Here is a 12,943-nt window from a genome sequence, read left to right as displayed (position 1 = left end):
TGGCTCACGGGCCCAGCCGCTCCGCGGCATGTGGGATCTTCCCGGACCGGGGCACGAGCCCGTGTCCCCTGCATCGGCAGGCGGGCTCTCAACCACTGCGCCACCAGGGAAGCCCTGGGGCTACTCTTCATTGCAGTGAGTGGGCTTCTCATTGCGGTGGCTTCTCTTGCTGCAGAGCAGGGGCTCTAGGCGCGTGGGCTTCAGTAGTTGTGGCACGTGGGCTCGGTAGTTGTGGCTCGCGGACTCTAGAGCGTAGGCTCAGTAGTTGTGGCGCACGGGCTTAGTTGCTCCGCTGCATGTGGGATCTTCCCGGACCAGGGCTCGAACCTGTGTGCCCTGCATTGGCAGGCGGATTCTTAACCACTGAGCCACCAGGGAAGCCCCCGATGAGTTTTTAAAAATTAAAAAAAAGAAGGGCTTCCCTGGTGGCACAGTGGTTGGGAGTCCGCTTGCCGATGCAGGGGACACGGGTTCGTGCCCCCGTCTGGGAGGATCCCACATGCCGCGGAGCGGCTGTGCCTGTGAGCCATGGCCACTGAGCCTGCACGTCCGGAGCCTGTGCGCCACAACGGGAGAGGCCAGAACGGTGAGAGGCCCGTGTACCTCAAAAAAAAAATAATAATAATAAAATTAAATTAAAAAAAAAGAGATTCCACTTGCTTTATGATTTTAAGAAGCCTCCTGTGTCTGCATCAGGGACCATTGGGGGAGGATAGAGGCTGGGGCAGCATCTGGGTGGGACATGGGCCAAGGTGGGGCCCATGAGTGGATGCGGGACATGTCTTGGTGGCTGAGAGATGGGCCATGGCCATAGGGTGTTCAAGAAGATTCAAGGGTAACTCGTGATTATGATGGGTGACTTGTCACACAGTTCTCTGGATGGGTGGGGCCACCATGACCTAGATGGGGAAGATTTGGGAGGAAGCACCACGATCTGGTGAATTCAGGTTCCACATGGCCCCCAGGGGGAGCCAGAGGAGGCAGCTTGTGGTTTGGGTCTGGGCTTGTGGGGGGCCTGGCTGGTTTTGGGGTGAAACAGACAAGACAGGCCCTGAGGGGAGCAGTCGACAGCAGCTGCAGGGGCTTGGGTGGTGGATTCTTCAGCAGGCCCCGACTCCCAGGATCTAGCCCGGCTGTTCCCCTCCGGGGTAGTGTAAGGTAAGGATGGGGGCTCTCAGAGCTGCAGGTGGGGAGCAGAGGGTCCTCCGGACCTCTCAGCGGCAGCGTTAATCAACCTGCCACTCCAGACTAATTGCTTCCCTCCCTGAGAGTCTGGAGTGGGGACAGAAGACCTGGCGGGAGGCCCTGGGTGGGGAAGTGATTGTGGGGAGGCTGAGAAGCTGTCTTTTGATTTGTCCATCTCTCCTGTCTCTGAGATCCTGATATGAGCTAGCTCTGGCTGCGACCCCAACTCCTGCCTCTAAGACAAACCCTAAATCTGTCCCTTGACTGATCCTAACCCTCCCGTGGCCTCCAGCACCCCTAGATCACAATCCACACCCCTCACCGCAGCCCCCAAGTCCCCACGTGCCCTAGTCCCTGCCCTCCATCTCCTCTCACCTTCCTCTTCTCCCCTCACTCAACCTGCCTCAGCCTCACCAACCTTGTCGTAGCTGCTCCTTAAACCTGCCTCAGGGCCTTTGCACAGGCTGTGCCTTCTGTAGGAAATTCCCTTCTCCCAGCTCTCCCCATGGCTGGCTGCTTGTTTTCATCCATTCTTCAGCTCAAAAGTCACCTCCTCAGAGAAGCCCTCCCTGCCCAGCCTAGGCAGCCTCACTCACATTCACCCACCTCCAGAGGTTATCCTTTTTCTTGGTTTAATTTCTGCCTGCCCAGCCTGTGAGCCTCCATGTTCCCAGGCCCAGCACAGTAGGCACTCCACGTGCAAGTGGAATCACTGATGCTGTAAACTGAGTGTTTGGAGGAGCATAATGTGGTCCCCACTTTGCAGAGGAGGAAGGTGCGACTTGGAGAGGGAACCAGCTGCCTGATCACACACCACATTAAACAGGGGGGCCAGGGATTGTCCTGGGCGGTTGGAGCAGCTGGGGGCTCAGCTCAATGGCAGGGGTTCAGAGCACAGACAAGGGTCCCAAAGACTCAGGTTCAAATCTTGCTCAACCATTCACCTTAAGGGAGAGGTAGCCTCTCCGGGCCTCAGTTTCCTCATCTGTAAACTGGGACTACCCTTATCTTTCTCCTCCTCCCACAGACAGCTGGGGCATGGCTAAATGAGTTAAAGCGTGTGGGACCTTGCCTGTTGCCGAGGCCCACCTCATCCTGACTTCTCTCCAGCCACAAAATTTTAGGCCCACCGTTTTTTACACAAGCATATAGAGTCCCAGAGAAGGTACCAGCCACTCAGGCATCAGCCCGGGATTCAGATCCAGCTCCTGCCCAGTTCCCCACTCACTACTGTCATTTTCTCCTGCCTCAGTTTCCCTGCCCCGAATGTCTGGCCTCACACCCTCCCCACCCTGGACTAAGGGCATCCAGGCCTCCTTTCCTTGGGCAATCAAAAACCTTGCATCCATTCCCAAAGGGTCCCTAGTGCCCTCCCTCCCCCATGCCCCCCACCCATGTCCCCTGCTCCCAAAAGCAATGGCTGCAGCCCGGGGCTGGATACTTGGATCGAGTCTTAGTGGCCTTTATGGGCCTCAGTTCCCCCATCTGTAAGTGGGTTTCCAGGCAGCTCTGGGTGTTTCCAAGCCCTGGGACACCCCCTCCCCCATGGCCTGGACAAGGGTACCCCACTTCAGTCACAGCCCTCTCCCCACTGCTCACCTCGTTTAGCGGGAAGGAGAGCGCTGTCCTGCTGCGCCTCATAGCAGCATGAGTTGTCTCTGAACCTGGGGAGATGGACGTGAGACCTCTGGGCTCTGACAGCACTGCTATACTCCTGTGAGAGCCCCCCCTAGACAGGGAGCCCACTCCCATACCCTGCATCCTCTCTTGGAGCCCGCAGATACTCAATCAAGGTAACCTGGGCCAGACCGCAGGCACCAGTGTGGGGCAACCACCCGGCCCTCTGCAGGGGCTTCCGTCTAAGGGCAGTGGGCTCGGTGCCCAGACATACTCCCCAAGCCCCCTCCCAACTCCCTGCCCAAGTCAGCAGCTTTGGAGCATCAGGACCCTCAGGAGGAAGTCCCCTGGCCCCATGGGAGATCCATTTAGCTCCCAGCCAAGCTCTGGAGGGTGCAGGGACCCCAGCCCACTACTTGAGAACCCCCCAAACTCACACCAGCTCTGCGAGGCCTGGGTAGGCCTGACGCTCACTGCCACCACTGAGTCCTGCCTGAGTCCTGTGACCTCGCAGGCAGCGGGGGAGGGGAGGACTTAACCTGCCCAAGCGGCGGCCCAGGGTCCCCGCCCAAGTGGAGCCCCTTAACTGTCTGAGCGCCAGGCCTGAGCAGGATACACCCACATACTACCCTCAGGACCCAGCCGGGAGGTGGGGGGCAGAGCGACTGGAAGGGTGTGAGGGTGTCACCAAGAAGGTGTGAGAGAGAGTGGCCAGGAGCAAGTGACCACGTGTGTTTGCGGGGGGGGGGGGGGGGGGGGGGGGGGGGGGCGGGCCCAGAGCGAGCAGGTGTTCAGTTGAATTGTTCTTGTGTTTGCTTATGAGAGAGGGAGGGAGCCAGAGAGAGAAGAGGAGAGATGGGGAGAGAGATGGAGACAGAGACAGAGAAAGAGAAGCAGAGAGACAGAGAGACAGAGAGGCAGAGAGAGGTGCAGTTTTGAGGTCAGAAAAGGAGGATTTTACCAGCTTGGGGTCTGGGACATGGGCTTCACAGCCAGAGCCCATGAGGTATGTCTTCAGGAGTTTGAAGATGGCCTTCAGGAGGTCCCTGGAGGCTCCGGGAAAGTTGCCCACCGTGCTCTGCTGCTCCAGGCAGATTGATGACCCTCTCTGGTCCTCTGGTCAACACTCTCTACAAACAGTGGGGGCTGGAGCTGCAGCAGGAACCTGGGGCCCCCAGGAGGGGCTGTGGGGTGAGGAGGGCTGTGGCCAGGGGAAAAGGGTTCATGTGACATTACCACTTCCCAAGCTGCCATGAGTTAATGTTTCACCAGACCTGCTGCCTGCCTGGGAGGCCCTGCTGTCCCCTCTGCCCCCAAGAATCATCAGAGCATGACCCTCCCCTGGGCGGGCTTCACCTCGATGTGCTGGGTAACTTTGACCCCCAGCCTCTCTGACCACCCATCTCACTGTGGGTTAAACTCAGCCTTGAGGGGGCAGCTCCAGGCCTGAGTTATGGCCAAGGCACATGGTCGAGACCCAGCCTGCAGCCTCGGTGTCCCAATCTGCTAGAGAAGTCTGGAAAGTCCCTGGGGGTGGAGTGGGTAGAAGGAAGAACCCACAGACCCACCAGGCTCCCCAGTCCCAGGCCTGCCCCTCCCCAAACTCAGTTTTCCATCCTGTACAATGGGAGGGAAGAGAGTGGACGCCCATGCTCAGACCCTGGGAAACAACTGAAACAATGGGAGTCGAGCAGGGGAGGGCATTTTGACTCCCTGTTCTCTGCATGCTTCTGGCCCTTTCCAGTGTCTATGCGTTTGCACAGGCTGTCCCTGCCTCCTGGTTACCCCTGCTGATCTGCCCTCCTAAAGATTTGAAAGAAGACCGGTCGGATTCTGGAACTTGCTGGCTGGAGACTCCCCCATGGTGTTCTGGCTAAAACTCACACTTCTTCCCATAGCCCACCTGGTGCCCCACAGATCCCTCCCTCACCCAGCTCTGACCCTGCTCACCTCTTTGTTGTTTCCCAAACACCCCTAGTTTTTCCTACCACAGGGCCTTTGTACTTGCCATGCCTGCTTCCTGGGACACCTTCCCTGGTTTCCCCCAGGGTGGCTCCTTCACCCTTTCAGGTCTTGGCACAAATATCACCTTCCAGGGACTTCCCTGGGCAGTCCAGGGGTTAGGACTCTGCATTCTCACTGCCGAAGGCCCGGGTTCAATCCCTGGTCAGGGAACTAAGATCCCACAAGCCACGTGGTGCACCTTCCAGAGAGACCTCCCTACCCTCTCTGCAAACCTGGACACATGGGACCCTGGGATCCAGCCACAACCCCAATCTGTGACTTTCTGGCCCTCAGCTATCTGAAATTATGTCACTTGATCCCCTGGCTGTCGTCAGTCTTTCCCCTTGAGACTGTTGGCTCCGTAAGGGTGGAGAAATTGTCCCCACTGTGACCCCAGCACATAGTACGCACTCAAGAATGTTTGTCAAATGAATCCATGATTCAGGATGCCTCAGAGGAACAGCAGGGGCTTTATTCCCACAAGCCTTGCCCCTCTCCAGACACCCCAGCCCCATCCAAGCCCCCCATCCCAGCCTCTTGAGGATCACTCCAGTGTGTGATAGGCAGAGGATGACCTTCAGCTCACAAGCCCCTGAAGGAGGAACACACACAAGAGGTTGTTCAGGCACCAGTGGGCTTTGCAGCAGGGGCCTGCCCTGCTTGGGAGGGCAATCCCCCCAGCCTGGCCTCCCCCCAACCCCATGGATACCTCATCCAGCTTCTGGAACTCAGACACGCCTTTGTGGCAGCACCTCACGGCCATTATCACACATCAGATGAGCAAAACACACACCAGCAGACACACGACCACCACCACACCTGGGTTCCTGTGCAACTTGGGGGCTCCAGTGTCACCTGGAGGGGAGCTCTGAGTCAGCCCTAGACCCCATCCCTTCTAAGGCTGAGACACCCACCAGGGCCCAGTGCCTTTTAAGTCCCCTCTCAGGAAGCTGTGCTTAATTCCCTCTCCAGTCTCTGCTGTAACCATTTTTTCAAGCACATTTTTATTCTTTTACTTTTGTTTTTCTTTTCCTTTCTTTTCTTTTTTCTTTTGAATATATTTTTCTACAAGCAATCAATTTTGTTCACTGTGTTTCCACAGCCATTGTTGGCCACTTCTGGGAGTTCTTGCAAAGTGAAAAAAATAATCCAACCTAGAACTCTGTTCCCAAATGCAGCGACTTTCTGAGGATACGTGCAAAATTTGACACTTTGTGAAGATGGTTTATATCCTGTGACTTTAAGCAAAATGTTATTACGCTTCGTGTTTGCATTCTTCTTTGCATGTTTTGGAGACAATGTATTATTTTGAATGACAGATTTTTCTAGACCCTCTGAAAATGCTTGGCCTCTATTGGATCCCTGGGGCCCTGTATGATCACACCCTGCAACTTCCTCACCCTCACTGCTCCCCACTAGTACCCCCACTCGCCCCATTCCAGCCATCTCACTCTTCTTCAGATGCACCAGGCACAATCCTACCTCAGGGCCTTTGCACTTGCTGTGCTCACTGCCTGGGCTGTTCTCTCCCTAGCTACCTGCGTGGTTCCCTCCTTTGCCTCCTTCAAACCAAGACCTTGGCTGAATAGTCTTTAAAAATTTCAAAACCTTTGCACTCACGTTCCAACCCCTTATCCTGCTCTACTTTGTTCTTTTATAAACAAATATGTAATTTACTTATAACCTGTCTCCCAACATAACTGTGTCTCACAGGACCCGACACAGGATAGGTGCTTAATAAAACGTGCTTGGAATGAAGAAGGTCTGAAGAGGTTTAGGTGATGCTGGGGTGGGAGAAGAGGTCCTTCGCAGCATATTCTTAGGACTGTGTCTCCCCCTGGTGGCCAATCTCAGAACTGCACCCTGGTATCCGCAACCATCCCCCATCTGCCCAAATGTCCCAATACTCACCAAGGTCAGAGGCCACGGATGTCCCGTCAGTGGTGGCCGAGGACACGGAGGAAGGCACCGTGCTGGGATTGGGGTGAGTGGGGCTCCGATGCAGGGTGGTCAAGGAGATGGAACTCAGGGGGCTAGAGTGGGAGGTGACGGTGTGCTCTGAACTGGGAGAGCCGGAGCTGGAGTGGGTTACTGTCTCTCTGCTTGTGAGGAGATGGGCTGCATGGTGGAGGTTGCCCCTGAATTTGAGGGGGTTATGGAACCTGCCTCTGAACTAGGGGTGCTAGGGTGAGGGGGTGGAGCCTGTCTCTGGGCTCTCTTGGCTGTTGTGGTTTTCCACTGAAGTAGGGGAGGGGTGGCTGGAGGGAGAAGTCAGAGATTAGGAAGTCAAGTTCTCCATCTCTGAGACTGTAACACCTGAAAAGAAAACACCATTGGGGCGCAGGGAGAAGATAATTAGGAACAAGGGCTTGTGACCCTGGCCCAGACTCCCCTCTGGATGCCTCTTTCCCTATTATGTCAGGTAGACGACACCCACGACTTAGGGACACTTGGAGGATTTAGTGCACCACGTGAGTGCTTAGTGGGAAACTGAGGTGCCCTTGTCTGAATTTCCTTATCTGAACTCCCACAGCCAGGGTTCCAGTTCAGGGTGGACCCTCCCTGCCCCTGACTCTTGCTTCAGGGGTCTAGAAACCTCTGGATATGGGGAATGGCTGCAACCCAAGCAGCATGCTGAGCAGCTCTTTTAAAACTTCTGGGACTCAGATTCCTTGTCTGTAAAATGGACATCACAGGAAGTCAGAGTCCCTGAGAGCTCACGCAGGTCTGGTACAAGGTGATGTTTGACGGCAGAGATCTACCTCTGAGCTCCCAAGGAGGATCAGCCCTAATCTGCTTCCCCAGGTACCTGGAAAGTCCCCATGGCTAAACTCAGAGTTTTATTGGGGGTACAGAGGCCTGGGCTCTAAGACTCTGGAACCCCCACTACCTTGCTCCAGGTGCTCCCCAGCTTCTACCCCATCCTAGACACGGAGCCCAGAGGCCAGGCTGAGGGTAGGTAAAGATTTCATGGGCTGCCCCCCCACACACACACACAATTACTTCCTTCCCAGTTCCAGGCTGCTGGGCACCTGAACTGCTTGCAAGTTCATTCATCAACCACTCCCTGCCCCCACCCCATCCACTCTGCCCTGGACCAATCTTTGTGCTTCCTCCCCTGCCTCACCCCAAGCAGCAGAAATGCAGAAATAATATCTGGCACTGGCCCCAGGAGGGGGCAGTGTCCACATGCAGACCCTGTTTCTCTGTCCGGTTTCCCAGGCCCCACGGGGATGACAGGTGAGTCTAGAAGAGGCATGGTGCGCTGGCCTGACTTCATCCCCATTTTATTGGTGGGGAACTGAGGCTCAGAATGGTAGAGAGTCTGGCTCCAGGTGACTGGAAAGTGGAAAGAAGGCCCCTCAAAGACCTCCAAGGAGTCAAGGACTAAGAGTTCAGCCTCCCCAAAATGCCTCCCACCATTATTTGAGGAAGAATACAGATGAGAAGAGTTATCTGCTGAAATGAAGATGACTCAGGGGCCACAGTGGACCCCAAGCCAAGCTAGACCTCTGAGGAGTTGAACTTCTAAAGCAAACTGAGGAAAACTAGTGGGCCTGCAAGGAGGAGGTTGTTGAGGACATAAACTCTACTGAGTGCCTGGCGCAGAGCAGACACTCATGAGCGGCTGGAGAGTTGACCAGAAGGTAAAATGGGGCTGTTTCTATGCACTGTGCCAGGAGTTTGCTTTGCCCAGAGACTCCTGAACCAGGAGACTGGCATGAGCCAAGTCAGCTGGTTCGAATCTGGGTCTGGCACAGGCTGGGAGACTCGGCTTGCCTGAGCCTCAGTTTCCAGAGCTATGAAATGGGGATAAATGTGGTGCCTTCTGAGTGAAGCCCTTGTCTGCTATAAGAGTCTCACGTGTGGTGGCCTCCACTCTGATATTCCAGGTTTGGGGCTGGGACATGGGTCAGAGAGAGCGATGACTTCTCCACCCTGGGAACTGTCTTATAGGGGAGCAGAAAGAAATTGTCAGGCGCCAAGAACTTCTTCTGGGAGCCATAGATGCTCAGTGACCAGGAAGTGAGCCCTTCTCCCGCCCGCACCCCCATGGTCCTGGGGACCTCACACTTCTCCCTTTGGGGTCTGCCTAAGAAAAACTGAGATTTGAAACGGAACCTCAAACTGGGTATGAGGCATTCACCAGCCTCTCGCTGGCTCAGGCTATGCTGGGGTGGCAGAACTGGCAGCCTCGGGGCTGGGGGTGGGGGTGGAAGGGTGGTGGTGCTCCCACTGTTCTCACGACCTCCCCACCTTGCTTCTGGGAGAAGGAGCAGCCCTTTTGGGGGGAGGGATGGAGTGCCAGAGCAGCGTGGCCTAAGGGAGGAATCCAGATGCTGGGTGTGTGGCTAGGCCATATGCCCCCTCCAGCTTCCTGGAAGCTGGATCTCCTTCTCACCTGTTCTTACCTGTAGAGGTGACACTGGCAGTTCCGGAACCCCCACCAGGTTTCAGCAGCAGCAACAGAAGCGGCTGCGGCAGCTGGGAGCCCGCCATTCCTGCGTGGGGAGGGGGGACTGCGGGCTCCGCGCAGGTGTGTGGCCAGGTGCCTGCTCTTTACATCTGTGCACTCCCCTGCTGGCGGCGCGCGGAGCTGCTCAGGGGTGAGGCGGAGGCGGGGCTTCCGGACGCAGGGCCTCTGGGGGGCGCTACGGTTCACCAGGGGTGACATTCCTGACCCCCTCTCCACTTGGACCCCTCCACCTCTCCTAACAAACCCTCCTGATTCATGACCCTGAAGCCTTTACACTCTGCCTATCCCCTCAGGACACCCTCTGCCCCTTCTAGTTCCCCCTGGAGCCCCCATCTCTCTGTGCCCCCTCTATGGCTGCCCCAAACCCACGCTGTCACCCCCCTCTACCCCTCCTCTTGGCCAGGCTGCCCCCTCTCTCCCTCTCTGCCCTGTCCCTGATCCCACCAGTGGGAATGTCTGTGTACGGCTCTCTCTCACCCAGATTGGGGCCCCTTGGGGCTGGGCCCAGCATCCCCCCAAATCTGGATGTGGCTGGAACCCTCTAGTAGTTCCTGAATGAGGCACCCATGCATGCACCTGTAGGATTTTCCAGGGCCAAGGGACTCATGGTGGCCATTCTAGGCCAGGTCCCCAGACACTGGCTTCTGGAGTACCTCCATCTGGAACGGACGATGCTGCCCTGCTAGCCGTGGATGAATATGACGGTACGTATGAGGCCACGTTGGCAGCCCTGACCTCCGGGAAAGGCTTGGGGTCCCCATCCCAGCCACAGACCCTAGGTGCCAACTGCATGGTTGGAAGTTTTGGGCCCCTCCTGTCCAGGATGTTCCAGATCCCTCTCATTTTCCCTCGCACCATGCCTGAGACACTCCCGTAAGCATAGGTAGACCAGGACCCAGACTGTGGAGGGCTTTATTCATTAGACCCAGAGAGCCACATGGCTCCTCCCCTGGTGTTCCTCCACTGGTAAGCCAAGGTCCTAGACACCTGGCCATTGCACGTGCTGTGAGTTGTCCCACGCCGCTGGTCCCAAGAGCGCATCCGTGGTGAGAGAGGCCCGGGTGCAATGGCCGCGCCAGGTGGCTTGAAGCATCTTGGCTGCTAACTGCTGCTGCTTCAGCTGGCAGCGTGCAGCGAAGCCCCTCCAGGCTGACTGGATGGCCGTGGCTGCCTTGCTCTGGTGATGGGGTTGCCAGGGGCTCTGGGGGTTTGACCGGGTGATGCAGCCCCGTGGCATGCCGGCCTGGCCTGCAGCACCCTGGCCCGTGCCATGCAGCACCCGGGTGGGCAGGGTATGGCCGCATATGTGGCATGTGCGGGAGCTGGAACCCACAAGCATCACCACGATGGGTGGGCTCCCCAGCCCGGAGCTCAGTGACTGGCAGAGACTACAGACACGTGGGTGGCAGGACTGGAAGCAGCGGTGATCAGACGTGGTCCTGGCCCCGCTGCCCGTCTCAGCCCACATGCCTGGGAGCAGCATTTGCTGGGTGCAGCTCCGGCGGATGCAGAAGCCTCGCCACGCAGCCTGGATGACTGTGGCGGCTCTGCAGAGCCGGGCCAGGTCCCGCCGTGCACGGTAGCCACGCCAGGCAGCCTGGATGGTGATGGCCCACTGATGCCACACCTTGATGGTACGGCGCACCAGGAAGCCACGTGTACACGCCTGGATGATGACCACCGCATGGATGATTATCTCCTCCACAGCCTGCGCCGACGACGTCACCAGCTCCCCTGGCTGTCTGGGATCCACTGCCACCATGACATCCCACGCGCCACCAGGGGCCGCAGTGCCGTTTCTGGGCCCGACCGCTACACTGGGGACGGCAGAGTTCCACGCTTGGCTGCCAGACACGCCATTGTCCTCAGGACCCTGGAGTAGAGCGGGAGTCAGGGATGCCCCGTGACTGTCTGCAGGAGCCACGGAGCTAAGGGAATTCCGAGACACCAGCGGCGACTCCTGGTTAAAAAGGGGCCGCCGGGAACCACTCGGTGAAGACTCATAACCCAGAGACACCCTCCGAACCCCCGGATTCAGCCTAGGGAAGACCATCCGTTGTGCCACCTCCCCAGTGTGGATTGTTGGCGCTATGGCCAGCGGTGCACCTGTGAGGACCTGGGGGCATCCTTCTGCTCCTGATGGGCGGGGCCCAGTCCCAGCCACAGAATTGTCCGGCATTTGTGGGAAAGGGACATCATGCGTGGCCCTGAAGGATTTTCTAGGGCCAAGGAACTCATGGCCATCCTGAATCAGACCCCCGGACACTGGCTTCTGGAGCGCGCTGGATGCCACCCCTCTAACCAGGGGTGGATGCAGTGGCACATGGGAGGCCACGCTGGTGGCCCCTGACTTCCGGGAAGTGCTTGGGGGTCCCCATCCCAGCCACAGACCCTGGGTGTAAACCGGTTGCCATAGTACTGCCATGGGCCAGCTTGGGTGACCCTGAGATGACAGTAGACGCCATCGTCCCATGGGAATGGCTCCGGGACATGTGAGCCACCGAGGGGCTCTGGGGCATAATGTGAGCCTCCAAAGCCTTTTGATAAGCCGAGGGGCTCTGGGGCACAACATAAACCATGGAGGGGCTCCGGGGTACAGTGTGAGACACTGATGTCTGTTGATGAGCCAAAGTGCCCTTGACAGACCCTGTCTGCGTACCGGGGACCCCACTAGCAGCCACAAGGTGGGAACTGGGGGCCCCCCAATTGCTGGCTGACCTCTGATGCAGAGTTGGGGTGCCACCACGGGCCATGGAGTGCTTGGCAAAACTCGGGGACTGTGGAGGGACAGAGGCCATGCCACTGGTCATAGACATAGCTTAGCTGGGAGCCACCTCCTCCAAGAGCGACATTTGGTCTTTGGGAAGAGTCTCGTCCTCTGCAGGGGATTCTTGACTGTGGTCGATGTCAGTTGCCAGGGGACTAGGGGACATCCACGGGGTTGCCTCAAGGACCTCGGACTCCCAGTTGGATATGGACCCCTGGGGCAAAGTCTTGTCCAGGTCCTCTGGCTTTATCACAGTCTGGTGGCCTGTGGTCTCAAACGGCATCATCCCAAGAGCTTGGCTCAACTGTGAGGCTCTTTGCAGAACCGTAGGCACTTGGTACACTCCCTTGGCTGTGCCATTAGCTTCCTGGAGATGAGCTTGAGCCAGGCCAGGGGTACGGGATGCCTGGAAGGAGGCTGTGGACGCTTCTCCCGCCAGGGCTCCGTGATATTTGACGAGGAGAGATCCCAATCAGCATGGACCCTTGGGGCAGGCTCTGGGCCACGCCTCCAACTGTGGAGGGTGGACCAGCTGTACTAGCCATGGACTCCAGAACTAGGTTCTGATCCAGTCCCCCAGGCATAGATGCTGGGTCCACACTAGAGGCCACAGGACAAGGAGGGATACTTGAGCCCACCCCACTTGCCGCTGAACCTAGGAGCAGGCTTGGAGCAGTTAGACTAGCTGAGGGTCTTACAGAGAGACCTTGCCTCTTCCCACCAGCACCGGATGCTGCATTCAGGCTGGGGGACACTGCAGTTGTGACAGAACTCAGAGGCAGGGTTCTGGCCATGCCACTGGCCCCAGAACCTGGAGGAAGGCCCTGACTCATGCCACTGATCACAGACCCTGGGGAAAGGCCCTGGCCCATGCCACTGATCACGGACCCTGG

The 12,943-nt window shown here is 57.6% G+C and overlaps 1 protein-coding gene and 1 pseudogene across 2 annotated transcripts in view; both read right to left on the bottom strand.

The window, feature by feature from the left end:
* Positions 1 to 5,350: 5,350 nt before the first annotated feature.
* Positions 5,351 to 9,306, bottom strand: LOC114892233 (annotated as a pseudogene).
* Positions 9,307 to 10,182: 876 nt separating this feature from the next.
* Positions 10,183 to 12,943, bottom strand: part of IQCN (IQ motif containing N) — an 11,758-nt gene continuing 8,997 nt past the window's right edge. For both annotated transcript variants that reach the window (XM_029218142.1, XM_029218143.1), the window contains one exon: positions 10,183 to 11,156. In XM_029218142.1, coding sequence (XP_029073975.1) covers positions 10,263 to 11,156 — 894 coding nt within the window. In that variant the 3' untranslated portion in view covers positions 10,183 to 10,262. The remainder of the gene's footprint in view (positions 11,157 to 12,943) is intronic.

This window comes from Monodon monoceros, unplaced genomic scaffold (assembly GCF_005190385.1).
Source record: "Monodon monoceros isolate NGI ecotype Baffin Bay Population unplaced genomic scaffold, NGI_Narwhal_1 Super_Scaffold_12, whole genome shotgun sequence".
Taxonomy (NCBI): Eukaryota; Metazoa; Chordata; class Mammalia; order Artiodactyla; family Monodontidae; genus Monodon; species Monodon monoceros.
This window is presented reverse-complemented; position numbering and strand designations above follow the sequence as displayed.